The sequence below is a fragment of the Danio aesculapii genome, chromosome 19, assembly GCF_903798145.1.
Source record: "Danio aesculapii chromosome 19, fDanAes4.1, whole genome shotgun sequence".
Taxonomy (NCBI): Eukaryota; Metazoa; Chordata; class Actinopteri; order Cypriniformes; family Danionidae; genus Danio; species Danio aesculapii.
In genome coordinates this window covers 45578998-45606297 of record NC_079453.1, presented here as the reverse complement: position 1 = coordinate 45606297, position 27300 = coordinate 45578998, and the positions used below count along the sequence as shown (strand labels likewise).

Genomic DNA, 27300 nt, shown 5'->3' with positions numbered 1-27300 from the left:
GCCATACCTTTCATTAATGCTGATGTTATATAACTACACCCGCAATACACACAAACACACTCCTCAAACTATACATCCTTCTGAACCTGGGGCTCCTAATAACTCCGCTGAACAGTTTCTCTTATGTAAGCCTGTATTGAAGTGAGCCTAATGCACAGCTGTTCAGCACACACAAAAACAAGGACACCACAAACAAAGACACAGACACAACATGAGACTTTATTGAATCATCACAAGCCGTATGTTTAGCATTTGTCTAGTCGGTGAATGTTTACCCATGTGTGTGTGTTTGTGACATGTCTGCGTATGTGTATGTGTGGATAATCAAGCATTCACACATTTATTTCAAGTCCAATCTTTATATTAAATTACCATTATATATATACTTCATATAAAAGAATATTTCAGGGGCAAATCGTGGTCTCTTCAGTTAATTTACACACCACGTCCCCATAAAGAAGACCTTATTGTCCAGCTTGTGTGTGAAGACAGTGACAATATGGGTAGATTTTATGTACTCAAGGCAAACTGGGTTTTGTTATAAGCGATGGCTGTTTGAGAATCGACACCTTCAGCTTTTTTCAGTGCTCCATCCCCCTTGGACAACAGTGATGAAGGCAGAGAAGCAGAAAGAGATGCAATGGAGAAGACAGGCTTAAGAGGTCACAGGAGGCGTTTGTGTTTTTACAAGTATTGAAAAGAACGGCAGTGTAAGGATTAGATGTTGCCGCCTTCTCAAACGATCTTGTTCTCCAGGGCAGCGATCCTCTTCATCACAGCTTCCAGTGATGCTGCGGTCAAGGAAATAATGCAATGCAATGGTTTCATCCTCACTAGTTCTGCATATTTATGACACTTTATACTATATTTATATATATTTCTATCTATAGTAGTCAACATTTGAAGTCAAAGCAGTCCTAAAACTATTCAACAACAGCCATTCTTGACTTAGGACACTTTGGGTAAGCTTCTGTGTTCCACTTTAAATGTTGACTACTGCATATTAGTAGTACTGCATACACTGTACTGTACTGCACTGTACTACATACACTTCAATTTTAGTGTTCACATATACATATATACACATATACACATATATACACATATATACATATATACATACACACACACACACACACACACACACACTCACTGGCCACTTTATTTAGTATACAGTACCTGTCCAACTGCTCGTAAACACAAATTTCTAATCAGCCAACAACATGGCTCAGTGCATTTAGGCATGCAGACATGGTCAAGACGGTCTGTTGCAGTTCAAACCGAGCATCAGAATGGGGAAGAAAGGGGATTTAAGTGACTTTGAATGTGGCATGTACTGAGTATTTCAGAAACTGCTGATCTACTGGGATTTTCACAAACCACCATCTCTAGGGTTTAGAGAGAATGGTCTGAAACAGAGAAAATATCCAGTGAGTGGCAGTTCTGTGGGGCAAATGCCATGTTGATGCCAGAGGTCAGAGGAGAATGGCCAGACTGGTTCCAGCTGATAGAAAGGCAACAGTAACTCAAATAACCACTCGTTACAACCGAGGTCTGCAGAAGAGCATCTCTGAACGCACAACACATCCAACCTTGAGGCGGATGGGCTACAGCAGCAGTAGACCACACCGAGTGCCACTCCTGTCAGCTAAGAACAGGAAACTGAGGCTACAATTCACACAGGATCACCAAAACTGGACAATAGAAGATTGGAAAAACGTTGCCTGGTCTGATGAGTCTCGATTTCTGCTGCAACAGTCGGATGGTTGGGTCAGAATTTGGCATTAACAACATGAAAGCATGAACCTATCCTGCCTTGTATCAATAGTTCAGGCTGGTGGTGGTGGTGTAATGGTGTGGGGGATATTTTCTTGACACACTTTGGGCCCGTTAGTACCAATTGAGCATCGCGTCAATGTCACAGCCAAACTGAGTATTGTTGCTGACCATGTCCAACTCTTTATGACCACAGTGTACCCATCTTCTAATGGCTAATTCCAGCACCATCTCATAAAGCGCGAATCATCTCACAGACTGGTTTCTTGAACATGACGATGAGTTCATCATTTCAATACAATAGAGCACCTTTGGGATTTGGTGGACAAATCTGCAGCAACTGTGTGATGCTATATGGAGCAAAATCTCTGAGGAATATTTCCAGTAACATGTTGAATCTATGCCATGAAGGATTAAGGCAGTTCTGAAGGCAAAAGGGGGTCCAACCCGGTACTAGTTGGTGAACCTAATAAAGTGGCCGGTGAGTGTATATACACTGTCTTATAAATTTAATAAAAGGATTATTCTAATACACAGATTGCACTGTTATTCCTATACCAAATTTTGTCATTCTTATTCCTGTAGTATGATAAGCTGTCTTATTTTTGTATGATATATTATTGCTTGGTTTTTTTTGAGACATTGGGTGTGTATATATTTATAAATATTCATTCGTCAATATTAAATCAGTTTTTGGATTTACAAATAAATAATTGAAACACAAAGTCATCTCTTTAAATGGCAAAACTTACCTCAAAAAAGTTGAGAGATGATAAATTAAGTATATTATATACTTATACACAATATACTCACAATGAAGTTCTTGTTCATTCTTCACTAAGAGGTAAAAAAGAAGTTCGAAATAATTTGTTCAGTTAAAGGGACCAAAACGGGAAAGACTTTTTAGTCAAAGAGGGTGGGCCCCATAAAGCCACACCCACCAATTACATCATCAATACAAACCAATGGCATTTCGGAGGTGGTTACAAACCAGGCTTAAGTTGTATCGTCTAAACTTCACAACTTCATTCTGGCCTGATTTCTTGCATAATGAATTCCCACCAGTTCCACAGTTTTGCTTGTAGCATAAAAGTAAGTAGTTCAGTGCATATTTTCAACATGGCAGCTGTGGAAATGAGCGTGAATGCTCTATTTAAAAAGGATATATTTCTTAGTTAACGCCTGTAGTGCCTCCTCCACCTTTTTCTGGAACTTGGTAATGGAATTACATTCACAGGGATCTTCCTCTGCAAATAACAACACAACACAAATTCAGGAATTGAGGAAATACTAGCTTTAATGGTCATCTTTGTGTGGTTGTATTTACCTTGACAAACGTTGATTTGCAGCTTCTTGGCAATTTGGTTCATGGTTTTGAAGTCAGCCGTGTAGAAGTAATGGTCAGCGATCGGATCAGAGGCGATCTCTCTCAACTCGTCTTCAACTGCATTGCCGACTCCCACAGCATACATTTTAAAGCCTAAAACATACAGATAAAAATATGTGTTTGAATAACATTTAAACACAGTGCAGTGCATATGTGAATTTCTTTTAAACACTATCTTGATTATTTTTAGGACCTTTTAACATGCACTTAAGAAAAAAAACACAAAGATACAAAATGATCAAATAAAATAGTAATAAAAATTGCCATTACAAGTATATAAAATTAAATAAATGCATGTACTGTATATACACATACAATATAAATGTATCTAAACTGTCCTTTTCTGAAAATACTAATACTATATGTAAGAAAGGGCAGCAAAGATTGTACTGCTTGCAGAAATTAATATCATTCAATATAGATAAATCACTCATGTGCATGTTTCACAGTTTTTAGCTTCAGTCACTGTTATCTTTTTCCTTGCTTTGGTGGTTCAATTCTCTAAGTGTGAAAAATAAGAGTTGTTTGGAGAAAATCGTGAACCTATAGGAGGAAAAATAACAGGGAGAAAACAGATGACTATGGCTCAGTTATATAGGCAAGTTTTGAGTAAAGCTCAGAGTATCCTGTCAGATGATTCCCATCCTATGCACCCCTAGTTTTATCTTCTCCCTTCTGGTATTCGATGCATAACTATTAGTAAAATAAATCGGTTTAAACCTTCAATTATTCCCTCAGATGCAACGTTTATCAAATTTAGGGTGGATTTGTACTGTACAATGTGTTTTTGTGTATTATTTGTGACATGCTTGAATGCTTCAACCAAATTGCCGGGAAATGAATAAAGACTGACTGACTGACTGAAGATTCATATCAGCTTCCTTCTGAAATCCTACATAGGGAATCCATATTTTAAAGGGATGGTCCAGAGTGTATTTTTAAGGCTTGTTTGTGTTTATAAGATGCAAAGCAGTGTGTGTTCATGCTTCAATTGTAAAAAAACAGGTTATTTTTTAACATATCCTACTTTGATTATATACAGCTACTCAGCTAACATTAAAACCACTGTCATATTTCCTAGTTCCTCTGAAGGCCCACCCTCAAGAGGCTCTGATTTGTCAGCTAACATAATGTGCTGTGATTCGCAGATCAGCTCCACATCACCAGGTATCGTCTCTGTTATAACATTACAGCGCCTCTGGCCACGCCCCTTCACTGCGCTGGGTGTATGTGCGTAACCTGAAAGGGTTTATGACATCCTTAACCGGGATCTATTTTTTTCTGGTCCCCAAATTTCGTTCGCTGTAGGCTTTGCAAAGCTAACTCTGTAAAAGCCAATGCCTCCTTTTGCATTGAACTTTGAGCGTCTTACATTCAGAGATGTTGTTTATGTTCACACAGCTACATTACACACCGACTACATTTTAACATATGATATCGTAGTGGACCCCCCCCCCTTTAAAAAACTTTTAAGGTTTTCTCTCAACTACTGTATACACTCTGAGAAAGAAAGGTACAAAATCTGTGCCTGGGCAAGTTCCTTTTCAAAAAGTACACTTTTGTACCATACATGTTGACATTAGTACCTTTAGGGTACACTTTTGTACTTTTAAGATTCACTTTTGTACTTTTAAGGTTCACTTAAGTTACTGTGAGGTACACATTTGTACTTTTTAGGTGTTAAAGGGCACCTATTTTACCCCTTTTTTAGATTTAAGATGAGTCTTTTGTGTCTCCAGAATGTGTCTGTAAAGTTTCAGCTCAAAACACCCATCAGATTATTTACTAGACCTTTCAGAACATTGAGATTTTCTGCTCTCAAAAGAATGTAGCTGTTTTTGTGGCCTGTGCCTTTAATGCTAGTTCCCACATGCCTGTCAGAATGTGCCTCAATCTCTGCCTTGACAGCGTCAGATAAACAGCACAGTGACAGACATGAAGGAAGCAGATCTCACGTAACGTATGTGTGAAATACTACAGTAAGAACTTTCCCAATGATTATTTGATGTATATGTTGTGGAGTTAATTCAAGACTTTCGATGAGTCACACAATGTCGTTACAAAGTTCACACACACACACAAACAGCGCATGTTTAACTTTGCACTGTTTTTGCATGACAAATGTGACAGGATCCATGTTAACGTCCACTGCTGTATAGATATCTGTTATGTTAATGTAGGAAATAAACCTGATTTAGCGTCCAAAAACTGGGCACTGAAGCGTCTTCTTTTCTAATTGTACTGACACGCGGCTGTAGTGATAAAGTAAAGACGGTAAAATCGTTGTAATTCATTACAAACATGCACTGTTTTAGAGACGTTTTAAACTTGTAGAACTTATTCTTGATCACATTTGATGAAGATTGATGATCACAGAGAGCTGAACAGATCTTTTACAATTGTTTCTAAGAGTGTATACATTCATTTTTCTAATGCCAAATAATGAGACAATTCTTGCAACCATTGTTTAAAATAAGGGCTCTCTGAAAATGTCAAAAAGAGAGAGGCACATTTATTCATTGTATTTGAGACTGTTCACTAGTTATTTATAGTTATAGCCCTAAATATTTTGAATGAGTGGCTTGGAACATTAATACCACAGTCACCAAGGTTATGCTTACTGGGAGGTAGGGAACAGATGCCAAATATTACAAAAGAAGAGTTTACAGTCAACATGGTGGGGATCTCAGTGACAGCTAGAGTCATCTTAAAACACTGGAAAACTCCCAAAATTCCAGAGTTAATAGAATGGGCCAATATAATGACTAAAACAGCTTAGTATGACCGTTTACTTTGCAAATTACATAATAAGGACAACGCAGGGGTCCCTGTATGTATCCTCGTGTGGGAATACTTTTGGTCTAATGTGACTATGTCTTGTAACACAATTTAAAACTACTCACTAGGTTCTTTTAATAATATTGTACTTTTGTCCATAGTAACCACTGTATACATTCTGGCTTTACATTTAGTTGATCATTTGTAATATGTGTTTGTATTATTTTGTCATGAACCAGAAGAAAACAATAAAAAAAAACTTGAATAAAAAAAAAATTGAGTGCTCTGTAGTTTTCTAATAGTTTTAGTTTCCTAACCTAGTGCCTTGGCTTTCTTGGCGGCGTCTCCGATGTAATCCTGCGACCTGCCGTCAGTGAAGACGATACAGACTTTCGGCACTCCGGGTCTGGCACCCTGGCTAGGACCAAAGCTGTTGTCCACCAGGAAACTGAGGGCATGTCCAGTCATGGTTCCCCTCTCCATGTAGTCCATCCTTTTCACAGCCTCTTTCAGGGCTCTTTTGCTGTTGTGGCGTCCCAGTGGGAACTCCTGCTTCACAGTGCTGGAGTACTGCACCAGTCCCACGTGGGTGTTGGTTTCTGACACGTCCAGTTTGTCGATGATCAGGTTGATCCACTTCTTCACCAGCTCGAAGTTCTCGGGTCTCACACTCTTGGAGCCGTCGATCAGGAAGACCACATCTGTGGCTGCATTACTGCAAGCTGAGAGATGAGAAACAGAGAGTACTAATGGTGACTTCATACTGGGGCCCCGGGACCCCCAGGAGTCCACCAAAAATATAGGACAGAATTTAAAAAAAAAAGTGCTTTGACATATTTGACGTAATCTCAACTGAAACATGAAGAGAGGGTGGGACATAGAGTTGCTCCTCAGCCAATAACGTGTCTCATCACAGTTCTGCCAGTGAGAGTGGTTGAGCTCAAGCACAAATGTGAAGCATCTTAAAGGGGGCGGGGTATATCAGACACTAGAGAGCATGTGATTGGTCACAATTTGATGAGAAACTAAAGTATGAGGTGACATAGAAAACCAATGATCCATTTAGACCAGGGGTGTCCAAACTCAATCCTGGAGGGCCAGTGTCCTGCATAGTTTAGCTTTAACTTCCTTCAACACACTTGCGCGGAAGTTTCGAGTATACTAAGAGAGAGCTTGATTAGCTGGTACAGGTGTGTTTAATTGGGGTTGGAACCAAAATATGCAAGACACTGGCTCTCCAGGACCAAGTTAGGACACCCCTGATTTAGACAGAAGTGACAAACTACCAGCTTTGTATGTCTATTGACCGTTTGTGCGATTGTTTTAGAACTTCCGATTCAGCTGCCAGAAAAGACAAGGAATAATAAACAGCAGAAAACGGTCAAACTACTTACTCTAGAAACAAGTGTTTGCATGACAATACAGACAAAGTGGAATAATATAATAAGAAAATATCAGTTTGCTACACCAAGCAGCAATACTAACATCTAAAAAACTTTATTTTAATTTTATGGGACCTTTAAAAAGATCACTAAAAAACGAAAATTCTGTCAAATTACTCATACAAAATTCTGCCTCTCAATTACTTTTACAAACCTGTTTGACTTTCTTTCTTCCATTGTTTTTCCTACTATGGAAGTCAATGGTTACCAAATTATCTTTTCAAGTCAGATTATCTTCTGTTCAACAGAAAACGAAACTCACAAAAGTTTGCAACCACTTGAAGTTGAGTAAATATGAAGTCAATTTAATTTGAGTGAACTATTCCTTTAACTGTGGTGTTTGGTGATTATTAAAATTAAAAATTCAAGAATATTAACTTATAGACTAAAAAAGTAAAAAAAAAAAACATCCAGGCAATGCAGAAGTAATACCATGGCTGCTTTTGGAGGTTTTATGAAGTGAAACGATTGGTTTGTGCAATATGAGGCTTTGGTAATAATGGTAATAATGTTGTAAATAATGTCCAGTTTCTTGCACAGACGATTTGTTTCACTTTATAAGAGCTTAGTGTATCATCCAGAGCCATGTGTATTCATTTTGTCTTACCTGTGTGTGTATTTTTTTTTACCCTCAAAATGTTTGAGGTTTTTTTTAGCCTCAAAATGCTTGAAGACGCTGACTTTATATGATAATGTCATTAAACCAATCACCAAGGACCACTCTTTCAGCGAAACATCTTCAATGTTCTACTGGGAAAAAAAGTCACTAACATCTTGGACAACCTCAAGGTGACTAAAAGTGAGTGTTTGTTTACTAGTGTTGGTTATACAAGACAAAATGACCAATAGAAGTGTGATTCATCAAGGGATTTGTGCAAATAGCTATTGACCTTAATCTGCGATGTGGAAGTTAGCTCTTTTCTGCACTGATTTAGGACTTACGATTCAGTTGCCTATGGGAGAAATGACTTTGAATAACAAACGGCATGCGCTATAGCTGAATTAAATTAACTAAAGTGGCTGTAGTGTGTGTGTGTGAGAGAATGAGTGTGTATGGATGTTTCCCAGTACTGGGTTGCAGCTGGAAGGGCATCCGCTGTGTAAATCATATGATGGATAAGTTGGCGGTTCATTCCGCTGTGGCGACCCCTGATGAATAAAGGGACTAAGCTGAAGGAAAATGAATGAAGTTCGCAATATCAGGTGGCAGGATGGCTCAGTGGTTAGTACTGTCACCTCACAGCAAGAAGGTCGCTGGTTCGAGTCCCATCTGGGTCAGTTGGCATTTCTGTGTGGAGTTTGCATGTTCTCCCAGTGTTGGCGTGGGTTTCCTTTGGATCTTCCGGTTTCCCCCACAGTTCAAAGACATGCACTAAGTCAATAAACTAAATTGGCTATAGTGTATGAGTGTGTGTGTGTGTGTGTGTGTGTGTGTGTGTGTGTGTGTGTGTGTGTGTGTGTGTGTGTGTAAATGAGTGTGTATGGGTGTTTCTCAGTACTGGGTTGCAGCAGGAAGGGCATCCGCTGTGTAAAACATATGCTGGAATAGTTGGCAGTTCATTCCACTGTGGCAACCTCAGATAAATCTAAGACTAAGCCGAAGGAATGAATGACGTTTGCAATATCAACCAGCATAACAAGGTGTTTTTATTTATGGATAAAAATTAAAGTCTCGAGCCAATAAGGTTCCAAGGTCAATAAAACCAGGTGGGAAGTATTTGGTGTAAAATATAACACAATTAATAAGTTAAACTAAAAAACACTGATTTCAAGGTCAAATATTGGCCCATAAATGTTATTTTTTGACTCTATCAAATCTTTTTCTCACTTACCCAACATTCTCTTGTACTCACCTGAGCATGATCGGCTGTCATTCATGAGTGTAAACCCCTCTCTGCAGGCGCACTTGAAAGATCCGGGTGTGCTGATGCAAATGTGCTCACAGTCATGATCACCAGTCGCGCATAGGTCCGACACAACCGCTACCATGAATGTAACACACACACCGGGTGGGGGGGGGGGGGGGGGGGGGAAGGAAGGGTTAGCGAGGACAGAATTACTATGTGAAGTGGGAACTCAAGAAAATCAACGTGTTTTAGCAATCTGCTGCACTCAAATGAACAGCAAATCTTTAAAACGCACTGAAACATGTCAGAGATCCAGACGCCTGAGGCTTGTAGTAAACGTCAGTAGTCTCAGGCGGCTGTTGCTCCGATGCAGACTTTCTACCGCATTGGTTCTCAACCTTTTAAGCTTCAAAATGATCTAGTAAACATTAAAATGTCATATATGTTAAAGCTGAGAACCACTGCACTGCATTAGCTATGTTTCCATCCACCTATTTGTATGCGCTCTTTGGAATATCACATAAAAAATGTGCAATGGAAATGATGAGATGTGCATGAATTGTGAAAATGTGCAAACATCTTTTTTGGAGTAGGATAAACTTTTTATTCAATAAGAAAAAATGTGGGCAAACTACGTTAGAAACACAATTACAGAATAAATTCCCACATGTGCATCAAAAAAAGTCATGTGATGGTTTTCACAGATCATGTGATAACGAAATGAGCTGGATTGAACACACTGTAAAACATCTGAAATGTTGTTTTGGTCTAGGGCTGGGCGATATGGCAAAACTGCAATCTCGATAATTATTTTCCATATTGATAATGATATATATTTTAAGTTGTTAATGCTTCCAGATTTAAAAGAGTATCCAAACAATGACTGAAGCCACAAAAATTGGAGGGTCCATTTAATTGCATAACATTTCAGCCGATTAATTTGTCGGTGGCCAATAATTCGGTATATCTCTAATATCAATACGCTTCCAGATTTCCATTGGTGCACATTTCTGCTGTGTGATTGGCTCTTAGCTCAATATAGAGTAAAAAAGTCCAGAGCTTATCATTGTTACTGACATAAATTTCATTGTGATTCGATATACTGTAATATCGTTTATCTGCCCAGCCCTATTTTGGTCTAAAATCCCAGAATTTTCCTGTTTTCTGCCCCATTGTTTAAATAGCAAATCCATTTGCGCCACTTTGTGGGCTCATTGGTGTTCTGGTCTAGAAAAGAGGTGTGTTAAGGCGCATTGTTGGCATTTTGCTATTCTGAGGAACTAAAATAGACTGTGCAATAGACCAGCTGAAAGCAGGTCTAAAGTCCAGTGCAGAGTGCGTTAGTTTTGCACCTCGCTTACACATTGCTTAATACAAACAGGATGTACAGCAACACACAAATATCTTCACAAAGGAACAAGATTAAAGGACTAAAATATTACAAAAATTATTATTTTCTACATGAATATAAAAACCACTGTTTCTATGCCGTCATCATCTCGGGAAGCTTTTTTTTTGTTTAATCATGATTATTTCCTTTTGTATAATGTTATTATTATCATTATTATATTTGTTTTATTAAAAACAAGCTTAGATTTGTCCACCTGTCAGGTTTTGGACCATATTTGGGCACAGCATGTGTGTTTGGATATAACTCAGTTTTTTGACCACATGTCGTTATTATTGTTCATTTAATCGTTTCCTGCAAATTAGAACTGAATTTAGAAATAGTTTTGAAACAAATCTTTGCGCTTAACAAACAAAATTGATTATGTGGGCTAATGGATGTCTTCAGCGGAGTGCGTACAACATCCTTTCTTTTTCCTCAAAAGAAAGAGAAAGTGAAAGTAAACGGCGAATGGAGGAGGCTCGTTCTTTATCCTCGCGCTGCAGATGCTCTGTTTAACTGTTTTCTCACTAGTGAAGCGTTCAGTTTTTCCATTAACAAAGTCCACCATGTAAATAGCAAATGCACCATGACGTGATACAACTGTGATCCCATTAAAGGGAATGGGAGATGAGACTCTGAATCTCACAAAACACATCCATAACTCATTAAGAGAATAAGTACAACTCTGTTAGACCACGCGCTGCAGTGCAGAGTGTATTTTTCCGTCCTTAAAATAGCAAAAGTGGATTCGGACACACCCTTAATGCTTTTGCGCCCTGCGCTTTAGACTTTGCACCTAAAATAGACCCCTAAAGTGCATGGCGTAAAAGCATTAAGGGTTTGTCTGAATCCACTTTTGTTATTTTAAGGATGAAAAAATACGCTCTGCGTCCCTGCGTATGGTCTAACAGGGTTGAGCTTATTCTCTTAATGACTTATGGGTGTGTTTTGAGCATAACGTGCATTAAACCAGAGTCTCGTCTCACATTTCCCTTAAGAGTCAGTTGCGTCACGCCGTGGCACACTTGCTATTTACTTGGCGGACTTTACTTTCTCTTTCCTTTCACTCTTTACTTTTCTCTTTTCTTTGGTGGATAAGGAAACGGTGCTGTACGCACTCCATTAAAGACATACCTTAGCCTACATATTTAATTTAGTTTGTTAAGCACAAAGATTTGTTTCAAAACTATTTCTGAATTCAGTTCTAATTTCTAGCCGACAAATAAATGAACAATAATAACGACATGTGTTTAGATTGGTCACTGCTGAAAATGAACCAATCAGGGGAGTTTAGAGTAGTCACTGCTGAAAAAGCACCAATCAGGGGGGTTTAGAGTAGTCACTGTTGAAAATGAACCAATCAGGGGAGTTTAGAGTAGTCACTGCTGAAAAAGCACCAATCAGGGGAGTTTAGAGTAGTCACTGCTGAAAACGCACCAATCAGGGGGATTTAGAGTAGTCACTGCTGAAAAAGCACCAATCAGGGGAGTTTAGAGTAGTCACTGTGTCGCTGTGGAACAAATGGATTTGCTACTTAAACATTGTGTCGCAAAACGTGAAAATTAGGGCTGAGCTGGTCTGAAAATAGCAACAAATCGCGCCAAACACATCTTGCGCCTTATTGCGCCAGGTGTATGATAGGGCCCATTGTGTTTTGTCATCTGAGGCGCAAGCAATCTATTACACAACAAAAAAAACACAGTGGTTTCTCCTACAGGAGAAAACTCCACTTTTCTATTTTATATATGGCGGCAATTGATCAAGAAGTGACAATTTTGTTCAGTTTGACTGAATAAATGCAAACGTTGCTTTATTTGCAAAATGATCTATGCAATATTCCAGTTTTGTGCATATGTTGACATCTTTGGATGGAAACATAGCTATAGATTACACTACAGTCACATCAGTGTTTATACATGCTTTTACTTCCTCCCCCGGAAACCTGAGTGCAGTGCAGCATCAAGCACTGGGTGGAGATCCACGTCTGGAGGTGAGATTAATCAAAACATGCCCTATCTACAGTATCCTCATGCCCATTATCGTACTGTAAATACACTATTAATACCGGCGGCCATGTTGAGGATTAGTCATTGGTGTTCTATTGATCACACTTACCACAGAAGGCTTCCTGGAACTTCTTGGTGAGCTTCTCGATGAGGCTGTAGCTCTCTACGTAGTCCACATGATCCTCCAGGGGCTCACTGGCCATCTGCCTGAGGGTGGTCATATCCACGCGGCCCACTCCGATGGCAAATATCTCAATGCCGGCCTCCCGCGCTCTCGCTGCAATGTCACGGATGTTGTCCTGCGGTCTGCCATCGGTCACAATGATGGCCACCTGCACATATTTGCTGATGTCATTGTCTTACATGATCTAAAAGCTGCAGATTTGCTCACATAAAAGTACATTGTGGAAAATGAACATGTTATAAAACCTCAATTCACTGAGCACAAACAAGTTATTTGTATAGTTAGCACTTTATTCTGATGCACCAATCAGGAGGTGTTTAGAGTAGTCACTGCTGAAAATGAACCAATCAGATGCATTCAGATTAGTAACTGCTGAAAACGCACCAATCAGAGGAGTTTAGAGTAGTCACTGTTGAAAGTGAACCAATCAGGGGAGTTTAGAGTTGTCACTATTAAAAAACGCACCAATCGAAGGGGAGGGGAGGGGGGGGGGGGTTAGAGTAGTCACTGCTGAAAATGAACCAATCAGATGCATTCAGATTAGTAACTACTGAAAACGCACCAATCAGGTGGGTTTAGAGTAGTCACTGCTGAAAACGCACTAATCAGGGGAGTTTAGAGTAGTCACTGCTGAAAATGAAACAATCAGGGGGTTTAGAGTAGTCACTATTGAAAATGCACCAATTAGGGGAGTTTAGAGAAGTCACTGCTGAAAACGCACCAATCAGGGGAGTTTGGAGTAGTCACTGTTGAAAGTGAACCTATTAGGTGAGTTCAGAGTAGTCACTGCTGAAAATGAACCGATCCGAATCATTTAGATTAGTCACTGCTGAAAACGCACCAATCAGGGGGAGTTTAGAGTAATCACTGCTGAAAATGAACCAATCAGATGCATTCAGATTAGTAACTGCTGAAAACGCACCAATCAGGGGAGTTTGGAGTAGTCACTGCTGAAAACGCACCAATCAGGGGAGTTTAGAGTAGTCACTGCTGAAAACGCACCAATCAGGGGAGTTTGGAGTAGTCACTGTTGAAAGTGAACCTATTAGGTGAGTTCAGAGTAGTCCCTGCAGAAAATGAACCAATCCGAATCATTTAGATTAGTCACTGCTGAAAACGCACCAATCAGGGGGAGTTTAGAGTAGTCACTGCTGAAAATGAACCAATCAGATGCATTTAGATTAATCACTGCTGAAAACGCACCAATCAAGGGGGGTTAGAGTAGTCACTGCTGAAAACGCACCAATCAGATGCATTTAGATTAGTCACAGCTAAAAATGCACCAATGAGAACATTTTAGATGCTGCTGAATACACACCAATCAAGCACGTTTAGAATAGTCGCTGCTAAAAATGAACCAATCAGTGGTGTTAAGATTAGATGCAGTTGAAAACGCACCAATCAGAGGCGTTTATATTAGTAACTGCTGAAAATGCACCAATCAGGAGAGTTTAGAGAAGTCACTGCTGAAAACACACCAATCAGAGACGTTTAGAATAGTCACTGCTAAAAATGAACCAATCAGTGGTGTTTAGATTAGTCACTGCTGAAATCGAAAGAACCTTAGATGCCACTGAAAACACACCAATCAGAGACGTTAAAATTAGTCGTTACTAAAAGTGAACCAATCAGATGCATTTAGAATAGATGCCGCTGAAAACTTACCCAGAGGCATTTAAGGTAGTGGCATTTAGATTAATTTCCAATTAAAACACACCATCAAAGCAAATATTCTATCTATAATAAAACACAATCAGATCCTGGTTAGATCTAAATTTACCCAGTATACATAAATATACAGTAAAACATTTTTCCCCTGTAGTTTTGTTACAGTCTCATTTACAGTTATGATTTCTCCAATGTGAATAATGTAACGCAGCAATGAGGCTTAGCGCTGTTAATGATGCTAATATGTGGGTTTTATGGGATTGTCATGACTCTGACCTTGCTGATGTCAGGGGATTTGCGTCCTCCCTCGGCTTCGCTGAAGGCCACGTTCATTGCAAACTGGATGGCGAGTCCAGTCATGGTGCCGCTGGACAGCGGCTCGATCTTGGACACAGCCTTGACCAGCGCAGCCTTGGTTTTGTGGGATTTCAGAGAGACTTCGTTCTTCACTCGACTGGCGTAGTTCACCACACCCACACGAGTGGCGTCCGGTCCAACGCTCAAACCATCGATTACTTTGGCCAGGAAGACTTTGACCTGCTCAAACTCAGAGGGCCGGACGCTTCGAGAGCTGTCGACGATGAACACCACATCAGTGGGCTTGGTGTTACACAGGCCTGCAGCTGAAACACGGAAACAAGGGCATTCCTGTCAACGCATGTACTGAACTAATGACATGTTACCTGCCAGGCACACTTACTGTAGGAAAAACAATATAAATTGTACATTTTACGATTTTATTCAAGATATAAAATGATGTTTGCAAACCTTTTTTGACTTCTTCACAAAATAAGATATTTTGAAGAATGGTGGAAACTGTTAGCTATTAACTTTCTGAGTTTATTTATTTATTTATTTATCTGTTTGTTTGTTTATTCATTTATGTTTGTTTGTATGTTTATGGTTGTCATTCAGGTTTCCAACATTATTAACAATACAATATGTGACCCTGAATCCCAAAACCAGTCATAAGTTGCTAGAAAGTTCTCATTTCTGGAAATTAATAATAAATAAGCTTTCATTAATGTGTGGGTTTGTTAGGACAGGATGTCTAAATTAAGTTCTTATCAAAAAAAAAAAATTGAATATATAATTAATAATTTACATTTATATAATGTACAATTTATTTAATTTATAAACTTTCTTCATAGACTTTAATTAACATTCATAACCCATACAATAATTTTTTGGGCTATTGTCAAACATACAACATATATACATGTACACTCACCGGCCACTTTATTAGATACACCTGTCCAACAGCTCGTTATTGCAAATCTCTAATCAGCCAATCACTTGGCAGCAACTCAATGCATTTAGACATGTAGACATGGTCAAGACGATCTGCTGCAGTTCAAATTCATCATCAGAATGGAGAATAAAGGTGATTTAAGTGACTTTGAATGTGGCATGGTTGTTTGTGCCAGACGGGCTGGTCGGAGCATTTCAGAAATTGCTGATCTGCTGGGATTTTCACGCACAACCATCTCTAGGGTTTACAGAGAATGGTCCGGTCTCAACGGTTCAGGCTGGTGGTGGTGGTGTAATGGTGTGGGGGATATTTTCTTGGCACACTTTGAGCCTATTAGATACCAATTGAGCATGGTGTCAATGCTACAGTACAGCCAATCTGAGTACTGTTGCTGACCATGTCCATCCCTTTATGACCACAGTGTACCCATCTTCTAATGGCTACTTCCAGTAAGATAATGCACATTAAGCGTGAATCATCTTAAACTGGTTTCTTAAACATGACAATGAGTTCACTGTACTCAAATGGCCTCCACAGTCACCAGAGCTCAGTCCAATAGAGAACCTTTGGGATGTGATGGAAAGGGAGATTGGCATCATGGATGTGCAGCTGATAAATCTGCAGCAACTGCGTGATGCTATCATGTCAATATGGAGCAAAATCTCTGAGGAATATTTCCAGTATCTTGTTGAATCTACACCACGTATGATTAGGCCCACACGTGCAGACCCACTCGTGCAGAATTATGCAGTTTTTCGCAGATTTTTTGCCCATCATTAATTCTGTTTATTTACTTGAGTAAATGTGTGTAAATCAATATTTATTCAGTTTTTTTATTAACTACAGTCATATTATTGACTAATATGAAAATGTTCATCTGATTTATTTACAATCCAGTTGGTAAAGTAATATTTTCTGTCTGTTAATAGAAATATTATATGAGAGACTTGCTTTGTTTATCAAATAAATTAAATCTAATTGGATTTGCATTTTAAACATTAAATAAAAGTTAAAAAGATATTATTTTAATTTCACATATTAAGGTTTTAGTTATGATACTCCCTAAATAATTCTGCAGAAATCCGCAGATTTTTACCAAAATTCTCTGCAGAAATAGCAAAAAACGTCCGCAGATTCCGTCTGGCCCTACGTATGATAAAGGCGGTTCTGAAGGCAAAAGGGGGTCCAACCCGGTACAAGTAAGGTGTACCTAATAAAGTGGCCAGTGAGTGGGGGAGAAGGGGATTAGAGTAGTCACTGCTGAAAATGAACCTATTTAATCATGAATCTATATAAATAAATAAACAATATAAATATGGTTTTGTGCTTCAGGGTCAAGTATCGGTGTTCAATGAAAAACAAAAATGAGTACAGGACATGATAAATAAATTTGCATTTTTGTGTGAACAATACTCTTTAATATTGACAAAAAAGTCTTATTTAAAATTATGAAAGTTCCCCGTTTACACACTTATAATTATTTTATGCTGCATGTTGCATTTATTTGATTAAAAATACAGTAAAAAACACGAGTACAGTAAAATATTTGTATATTTAAATATTTGTTCTACTGTAATATACAGAATTTTTAATATGTGTTTTTCCCCCAGTGATGAATAGCTGAATTATTAGCGTCATTACTACAATATCCTCAGTGTCCCAAGAAAGTGAGTGTCCCATCAGCTCAAGAAATATACATTCATTCATTTTCTTTCAGCTTAATCTGTATTTCAGAGGTCACCACAGCGGAATGAACCGCCAACTATTGCAGCATATGTTTTACACAGAAGGTGCCCTTACAGCTGCAACCCAGTACTGGGAAACATCCATACACACTTCTTCACACACCCACACACACACACACACACACACACACACACACACACACACACACACGCACACACACACACACACACACACACACTTATGGCCAATTTAGCTTATTCCATTCACCTATAGCGCATGTGTTTGGACTGTGGGGGAAACCGGAGCACCCGGAGGAAACCCACACCAACACGGGGAGAACATGCAATCTCCACACAGATTTGCCAACTGACTCAGCCGGGACTCGAACCAGCGACCTTCTTGCTGTGAAGCGACAGTGCTAACCACTAAGCCACTGAATATATATTTATTATTGTACAAATTGGAAGTGAAGGAAAGAATGTGAGAGTGAAAAGCCAGACAGTCTGCAGGTTCAATAAATGTACAGTGCTGGCCTTTCTCATAATAACTCCCATTGATTATACATTCACCCTCAGGTATGCATACACACTCACTTGCGCACACACGCAGTAAAGGGCCTCTTTGTGTACATATGTAGTGAAATCTGAAACCTTAAAAACACATTTTCCTAGAGGACATACAAGTCGCGTACAACCACTGGAAACATGAGCCTAATTGCCTACTTTAAACATCTCTCAGTTTTAAACACCTACATCCAAAATCACATACTTAAACACTACAGAAACTATGTGTGAAAAACATTATGTGAGATGGTCTGAATTCAGTAAATACCAGGATGGAGATGGTAATATATTCAGATTACATTCATACGATATTTATATTTACTTCTCTACTCAATAGTGGAGAATTAAAGGGATAATTCACCCCCCCAAAAAATAACGTATTCACTCTCAGATTTCCTTTTTACTGTTAAACATAAAAGAAGATATTTTGAAGAATGTTGGAAACTAGTAGCCATTGAATTCAATTGTAGGAAAAAACACAATGGAAGTCAACTGGTTTCTAACATTCTTCAAAATATCTTCTTTTAAGTTCAACAGACAAAAAAAATAATAATTTTGGTCAAATATGGGGGAAGTAAATAATGACATCATTTTCACTTTCTTTTTAATTACTTATTCAAAATAAGTTCCTACTCAGAGTATTACATTTTGAATAATTCATTCATTCATTTTCCTCCGGCTTAGTGTCTTATTTATTAGGGGTCGTCACAGCGAAATGAACCGCCAACTATTCCAGCATATGTTTTACGCAGCGGATGCCCTTCCAGCTGCAACCCAGTACTGGGAAACACCCATACAAACTCATTCACACTCATACACTATTTATTTTCTTCTCGGTTAGTCCCTTTATTAATCTGGGGTCGCCACAGCGGAATGAACCGCCAACTTATCCAGCACATGTTTTATGCAGCAGATGCCCTTCTAGCTGCAACCCAGTACTGGGAAACACCCAGTCATTCACACTCATTCACACACATACACTACGGGCAATTTAGTTTACCCAATTCACCTATAGCGCATGTATTTGGACTGTATGGGAAACTGGAGCACCCAGAGGAAGCCCACACCAACACGGGGAGAACATGCAAACTCCACACAGAAATGCCAACTGACCAAACCGGGGCTTGAACTAGTAACCTTTCTGCTGTGAGGCGCCAGTGCTAACCACTGAGCCACCGTGTCACCCTCAACACAAACATATTTAACCAATTGGACTGATGGACTTCTTAAAGGGGCAGATCACCCCAAAAAATCTAAATTTGGTTGTAATCGGTTTCTTTTTCCCATTAAACACAAAAGAAGATACTTTGAAGAATGCTAAAAGATTTTTTTTCATACAATGAAATTTATTGTCTACCACACTGCAAAAAAATGCTTTTCTTACTCAAAGATTTTGTCTTGTTTCTAGTCCAAATATCAAAAAATTCAGAAATCAAGAAGCATTTTCTAGACAAGTAAAAAACTGAATTCAGAAATAATCAGTCAAAATTAAAGGAGTTTTTCCTTTTAAAAAAAAGAGGCTGAATAATCTACCAATGACTTAAGCAAAATCATTTTATTTCAAACCAAAAACATGATTGTTTTATTTACCCGACTGTCAGATTGTTTACCTTGTTCTAAGGAAGAAAACTCTAAGTAAGAAAAGCTATTTTTGCAGTGCAAGCTTCAACATTCTTCAAAGTACCTTATACATTATTCAGACTTCAATGGAGGAAAAAAGAAACTCCGATGTAAAACACCTCAAAGAAATGCTACGTTATTGGGTAGAATATGGACTAACCCAAAAACATTGGTCTGAATAATATAACTGAAGGATGTTTCCCAGTATTGGGTTGCAGCTGGAAGGGCATCCGCTGTGTAAAACATATGCTGGATAAGTTGGTGCTTCACTGTGGCAACCCCAGATTAATAAAGGCACTAAGCCGAAAAGAGCATGAATGAACGAATGAATTTAACTCAAAAAAGAACCTAACAGTTGGGTTAGTCCCTATTACACCCAGAATTGAGTTGAATTAATCTGACATTTTTCTAGAGTGTGTGCATTTTCATTTTTGCTTGAACTACTGTATATCCCTGTAATGTCATTTTCATTGTCATTGCATCTATACACTGTAAAACCCAACAGTCAACTTTATCAAATGAAATGAGTGTAGTTAACTCAATTTACTGAAAGTTAATTCTACTCATTTGAAAAGAGTTTTGAACTCAGTGTTGAAGGTGATGAGTTAATTAAATACCTCATTACTTCAACTTAAATGGAGCAAGTTCACAGCACTCATATAGATTAGTTTTTTAATTCAAATGGTTTGTAGCAATCGGTTTCCTCAAACAGTTTGAGTTGACTTAACTTATTGGGTTTTACAGTACTCAGTTGGTTTGAGTTCTCTTCATTTATAGAGTTTTACAGTGCTGAAATTGCTTCATTTACTCAAATGGATTAAGTTCACAGCACTCATTAGGATTCGTTTTTGAACGTAAATGGTTTGTAGCAATCAGTTTCTTCAAACAGTTTGAGTTGACTTAACTTATTGAGTTTCACAGTGTTAAAGGGTTTGCAGTTTACTGTACTCAGTTGGTTTAAGTTCTCTTCATTTATTGGGTTTTACAGTGCTCAAATGGCTTCATTTACTCAAATGGATTAAGTTCACAGTACTCATTTGGATTAGTTTTTGAACTTAAATGGTTTGTTGCAATCGGTTTCCTCAAACAGTTTGAGTTGACTTAACTTATAGGGTTTTACAGTGTTAAAGGGTTTGCAGTTTACAGCACTCATTTTGTTTGAGTTCTCTTTATTTATAGAGTTTTACAGTGCTCAAATGGCTTCATTTACTCAAATGGATTAAGTTCACAGCACTCATTAGGATTAATTTTTGAACTCAAATGGTTTGTTGCAATCGGTTTCCTCAAACGGTTTGAGTTGACTTAACTTATTGGGTTTTACAGTGTTAAAGGGTTTTGCAGTTTACTGTACTCAGTTGGTTTAAGTTCTCTTCATTTATTGGGTTTTACTGAGCTCAAATTGCTTCATTTATTTAAATGGATTAAGTTCACAGTACTCATTAGGATTCATTTTTAAACTTAAATGGTTTGTTGCAATCGGTTTCCTCAAACGGTTTGAGTTGACTTAACTTATTGGGTTTTACAGTGTTAAAGGGTTTTGCAGTTTACTGTACTCAGTTGGTTTAAGTTCTCTTCATTTATTGGGTTTTACTGAGCTCAAATTGCTTCATTTACTCAAATGGATTAAGTTCACAGTACTCATTAGGATTCATTTTTAAACTTAAATGGTTTGTTGCAATCGGTTTCCTCAAACGGTTTGAGTTGACTTAACTTATAGGGTTTTACAGTGTACTGTAAAAATATCTGGTAATGAACAGTTACCATATTGTGTGATTCACAAGCATTTATTTACAGTTGTGAATTGCATTATGGGATGTTGATCTAATAATGTATAGTGAAATAAGTCTGTAAAATAACAGAAAATGTACTGGAAGTTTATTACAATGTTTGTGTACTATAATTCACAACACAACCCAGACAATTGATCACTTTACACTATAAAAAATGTTCATGAAGGAACTTTTTCAAAAGGTTAAAAGTTGTTGGAAGAAAGATCAAAATCCCAAAATGCAAGTTAAATGCATAAATAAACAGAGAGAAATAAAAACATGAATCACGAAATACAAAAAGAATTGCTAATTTACAGATATTATTTACACTCCACCGCTAAACGCCCTTCTCTAACGGACATGTGAATGTCTTACCCATAGCAGCAGCCTGTCTCAGATCCACAGTGGCTTGAGCTCCCAAGATGCATAGCAGCATCACAAACCCCGGCAATGTCATACTGTAGCGCGGCGTGAGTCCCAATGACCTGCTCCAAAACCAGAGACAGACTGATTCACAGAGAGAGAGACGTGCAGGTTATCAACACACACACACTTCACATCTACAGATACACACTTACAGACGCCGCCCTCCAATCCATCAGCTTTTTTTTGGGGGTGGGGGGGTGAGGGGGGGGGGGGTGGCTGGGGGTGGAGGAAAATGTCGATACCTGCTCCGAAAGAGTTTTTGGTTAGGAAAACCAAACACACCTTGATCTGTGTGTTATGTGTTTGTATAAGGGAAGCCGGGTTCATTTGGAGCCCTAGGAGGGGTCTCTATAACTTGGGGTCGAAGTCAAATAAACATCGAGATGAATCTGTCTTTTCTGGGCACTTTTCCTCTCGAATTAATCTCACACACACAGGAATTTATGCACAGGAATTATGTGGGAAGCCTGCGACACAGACGGCCCCTGTTCGGACTGTGTGGACGTGTGTTTTTCTACTATATGCACCGTGGAGTGTGTGTGATGAGTGTATGAACATGTAGGCCTGTGTCTGAGATAGGAGTGGATCAAATTGAGTGTGAGATGATGGCTCTGGAAAGGTTTGTATAAGAGGACACGAGCTCTGTTTTCAGCTGGAAGTTAAAGGATTTGTGCATTGTTGATTGTTACTGTTAGAGACGCACCAGTGGAGCGACGACTGAAAAATAAAATTAAAGGTGCTGTGTGTGAGTTTTCAACTCTTCTAAAGCATAAAAATACCTTAATATGTTTGCAGATATTTAGGAAACATGCCAAGTGATCATTCCTGTTTCTCTGAGCAATGCTGAAGTCAGATATTCTGCTTTGAATATGTGCATTACGTGCTGGAACGTCTGTCTTTGTTTTGGTTCTTTTAACAAACCAGTTTAGCCAATCATATTTCAGCTCCCCAGGTTGACTTGTTGGATAACAGCGTATTTCATTCATTCATTCATTCATTTATTCATTCATTCAGAAAGGCTCTCAAAGCATGCGTCCGTGACTGAAATGCGACCTCTGGTGGACAATAGCAAGACTCTGAAATGAGGTGCAGGTTCAGAGTTCCACGTGAGGTTATTAATTAGCAAACAATATAAATATTTCTAACGTAAACGTTAGGTGAGCAGGTTACATTGTATCCCTGTGTCCTGACAACACGCTTTGACAAGATTTGCAGTGATGAGCAATTTGGCTGGTTGCACCAGACGAAACACGACAGAAGTTTAAATACAGCCATTCAGAAGCACAGAATATGCAGTGGTGGATTTAAGCATGGGCAATGTGGGCAATCGACCAGGGATGGCATGGAGACACATAACCGACCCCTCCCCCTCCTCCCCCGCTCTTCACATCTGTTTCCGACAACACACACCTCCCTAGTGTTCGCTGTTGTCCGCGCCACCCCATGGTAGGGGCGGCATGCATACAGTACACCTTATCCCCCCCAGTACACAAGTCCACACCCCCACCCCTCTGTCTTCAATTTCGACACAAACACTGAGGGCGGCACAACAGTCGTTTGCCTGGAGTGCCAGTTAAGCTTGCGCCGCTACTCACTGACGAAATGGTAAGGTTTATGATCTACTTAATACATCAAACCTGTTTACCATTATTAAATGTAGATGCTGGATCACTGATATGTGTTGGTTTGCATTATTTTACAGTTCTAAAGTTCAATTTCAAGCGGTTTATTTTATTTTCAAGATCTGAGGTGAACTATCTGCTGCTGCTTTCAATAGTATGGCAATAAATGTCTTGTGAAATGGCACTCAAACTCACATTATTAGCATTTAACACTGAATAAAGCACATGAGCTGTACCCAGGGACGTCGCTAGACCCAATTTACTGGGGCACGTGCCCCAGTAAAAATCTCCAGTGCCCCAGTAAATGCATTGAGATATGATTTACTTCATATGTAAATGTATTTATTAAGAGTGGTAATTCCGAAATAAAGACGTTATTCTCTATGTGCAACCGAACCAACGCAGGTGAAAGCAATGTAATCAAAAAGCAAACTGACGCACCTCCGCGTGTGCGCAGAGAAACCCCGCGCCTCTCGCACGCCCTGCTCTTCTGCCGGTGCGAGTCCCGGTAGTTAACATGCACGCCAAAAAGCAGGCTACTTGCTTGTCACGCGCCGCTCATGCGTTGTAAAACCAGTGTAACAGCCTTTTTTGTTTTGCAAGTCGACAAAACGAAAGTTTAAACAATACGACAGTGATCTTACTAAGCATGCCTCCTGATAGTCCGACAGATCGCACTATTATGTTTTTCTCTTCTTTTTTCATTCTTTTATAACACATTTTATCTGTTTTTATGCTTATTTATTTGATCTTTTTAACCATTTTTATTATTTGTTTTTATTTCTCTTATACTTGTTTCTTTTATTCCTGTTTATGTAAAGCACTTTGAATTGCCACTGTGTATGAAATGTGCTATAGAAATAAACTTGCCTTGCCTTGCCTTGATAGATTTTTTGTATGAAGCAAAAAGGAGGGATGACCAGTCAGGGAGGTAAGACTTAATAAACCTAATTATCTGCCATGTGTCAAGTCTAAGACAACAGATAATTCTATAAAACATCTCTTAAATTATTTCTTAAATGATCTTAGCATAACTCCAGTTGTGTCTAAACATTGTTTTCCAGTTACATTTAAGATTATTTAAAATAATAGTTGTGCAATAACAAGAATACTTTTATTTATAATAAATATTTATTAAAAAATAAATAAATAAATATATATTTTTTTTTTTTGAGGAGGGGGGGGGGGGGGTTTGCCCCAGTAGAGCTTTATGTCTAGCAACGCCCCTGGGTGTACCTGAGGTGATCATTGTCAGTTTTCTGTTGTTCACCTGTGAGAAATAGAAGCCGTTTATAATATATCGATTTAAGGTGTTGGTTAAGACAAAAACACCTTTTAATATGGAAATATTCATTCTGTCATGTGTCGCTGCTGTTTTTTAGAACGTGATTTAAATCAGTCTTTAGACTCGATCGCCAGACTCGCTGTAACGATGAGTCTAAGACAGTATTTGAATTCACATGCGGAAGTTTATTAAAGGCTTTAGGGAGAGACTTCGATGATTAAACAGGCTGAAAGTAGACAACATGTAAGCAGTCCAATCCAATAACAAACACAGGGTTAATTCCAGGAGATGTAGTAGTAACTCGGGCAGGGGATCAGTGCAACAATTATCAGTCCAAAACAGATCAAGATACACAGGGGCAAATCAAGAAGATGTGGTAAGAAGGCACGTAAAAGTTCAAGGCAACAATAAGCAGTGCAAAACAGAGCAAGAGGGCAAATACAAGATAACTTACTTGATCAAGGCAGGCAGGGTCATACACAGGCAGGCAGTGATGAAAGTCTCTTGGAAAAACGCTTGGTGAGGCAGGTAGACTGGCAATACTTCGCAAAGAAGCATGGCCTGAGCTCTTGCTGAAATACAGCACAAACAGGAAGTGACTACAGAGGGAGCGGAGCTGAGTCAGTAGTCAGGCGAGGGCTCCCTCTGCTGGCGTGGCGTTACACTCCCTCCTGTTGGTCCTCAATCTGGTAACCTGCACTTGCGTTTGTTTTGATCCAGGAATGCAATACCTAGTTTAACCACTGGGTGTCAAACTTACATACTACACCTTTAGGAATATTATAACACTTAAAAAACTAATTTTAGTTCCATCTGTATAATATTATACTAAGGTCTAGACAATGTTTTTAAGAGTCTCTTTTAAATAATTTAGATAATAATAATAATAATAACAATAAAGCTAGAATGAACACATAATGAAGTGGATATTATATATGCATCCACTGTAAAACATGTAATAACAAAACTTCATGAGTATTATGGTGCTTTAACTTTCAGTCATTCATTTTCTTTTTGGCTTAGTCCCTTCGTTAATCAGGGGTCACCACAGTGGAATGAAGCGCCAACTTATCCAGCACATTACGCCATGGATGCCCTTCCAGTCGCAACCTAACACTGGGAAACACCCATACACTCTTGCATTCCCTCACACTATGGACAATTGAGCTTATTAAATTCCCTTATAGCACATGTGTTTGAACTGTGGGGGAAACCGGAGCCCCCGGAGGAAACCCATGCCAACACGGGGAGAACATGCAAACTCTGCTCAGAAATGCCAACTGACCCAGCAGGACTCGTACCAACAACCTTCTTGCTGCGAGGTGACAGTGCTACCCACTGCGCCACCTTATTTTAATAAGTTAATCAGTTTTCATCTAAATATTTAGTTATACAATGTTTAACCTAATATTTCAGTCAGTTGAATGATGTTGAGATGACTACAAAAGTCAATTTGATTCAACTAAAAAATTTAAGGCAGCAAGATTTTTTTCAGTACTTATAGAAAGGTTTGCTACATTTTTTTTATTGGCCAATTCACTGTATTTTTGAGTTGACTCAACTTTCAACCCAATTACTGCACTTGATTCAAACTAAAAGATGTCCTAAAGTTAGATGCCTTAAAATTTTAAGTTGAGTCAACTTTTTTTGTTTACAGAGAAGGCATGAAAAAAATCCAGATATAAGAACTGTATAACTAGTTAACTGTATAAAGACACTGGATGTCAGTGTTATCTGAGTAAAAAATGTATTAATATTATTAAAATTCTTATTCTTAATAGACTTAATCATTAATTTTAATTGTTAAAGTGAAAATTATTTGATAATGCAGCAAAAAACTAGCTAGTATATGTTATTTTGTTTTATTTTTTGTGACTTGTTGAAATTATGAAGTTAATATGAGTGAGCAAGTGATAAATATCATTATAGTGCATCGACACCTAGCACTAAGGTGCTCATGGCGACCCGAGTTCAATTCCTGGCTCGAGGTCCTTTGCCGATCCTTCCCTTCTCTCTGCTCCCCACAGTTTCCTGTCTGTAATTTCCACTGTCCTGTCCATTAAAGGTGAAAACCCCAAAATAAAAATAATAATAATAAAAAAGGTAATGCCAAAAAAACATTTATTGATCTCCCAAAAACCGTTCAGTAATTTCATTGTTTTTAAAAGGTATATTTAATGCTATATTAGGCACTCTTTATTTACACTGCTGGACTTGAGTTTCCAAAAACAATCTGGACATAACACTCCATAATTGGAGTATTTATGTTTAACTGTGACTGATTTTCTGAAGAGGGCGGCACAGTGGCTCAGTGGTTAGCACTGTCACCTCACAGCAAGAAGGTCACTGGTTTAAGACCCAGCTGGGTCAGTTGGTATTTCTCTGTGTGGAGTTTGCATGTTCTCCCCATGTTGGCGTGGGTTTGGCCGTAGTGTATGACTGTGTTTGTGAATAGGTGTATGGGTGTTTCCCAGTACTACGTTGCAGCTGGAAGGGCATCCGCTACATAAAACATATGCTAGAATAATTGGCAGTTCATTCCGCTGTGGTGACCTCTGATGAATAAAGGGACTAAGCCGAAGGAAAATTAATACATGAA

General features: G+C 38.7%; 1 protein-coding gene across 2 annotated transcripts; it reads right to left on the bottom strand.

Moving 5' to 3' along the window:
• Window positions 1–199: 199 nt before the first annotated feature.
• Window positions 200–21918, bottom strand: matn1 (matrilin 1). Of its 2 annotated transcripts, XM_056480136.1 has the most exons (8): window positions 21744–21916; window positions 14755–15101; window positions 12736–12958; window positions 9237–9365; window positions 6259–6663; window positions 3104–3256; window positions 2943–3023; window positions 200–785 (listed from the first exon to the last, which is right to left on the bottom strand). In XM_056480136.1, exons 1-8 carry the CDS (start codon window positions 21823–21825, stop codon window positions 736–738), a joined length of 1470 nt encoding a protein of 489 aa, XP_056336111.1. In that variant the 5' UTR covers window positions 21826–21916; the 3' UTR covers window positions 200–735. The 2 variants fall into 2 exon arrangements, with proteins under 2 accessions (XP_056336111.1, XP_056336112.1); XM_056480137.1 differs by lacking the exon at window positions 9237–9365 and having other exon boundaries at window positions 21744–21918.
• Between the last annotated feature and the right edge of the window lie 5382 nt (window positions 21919–27300).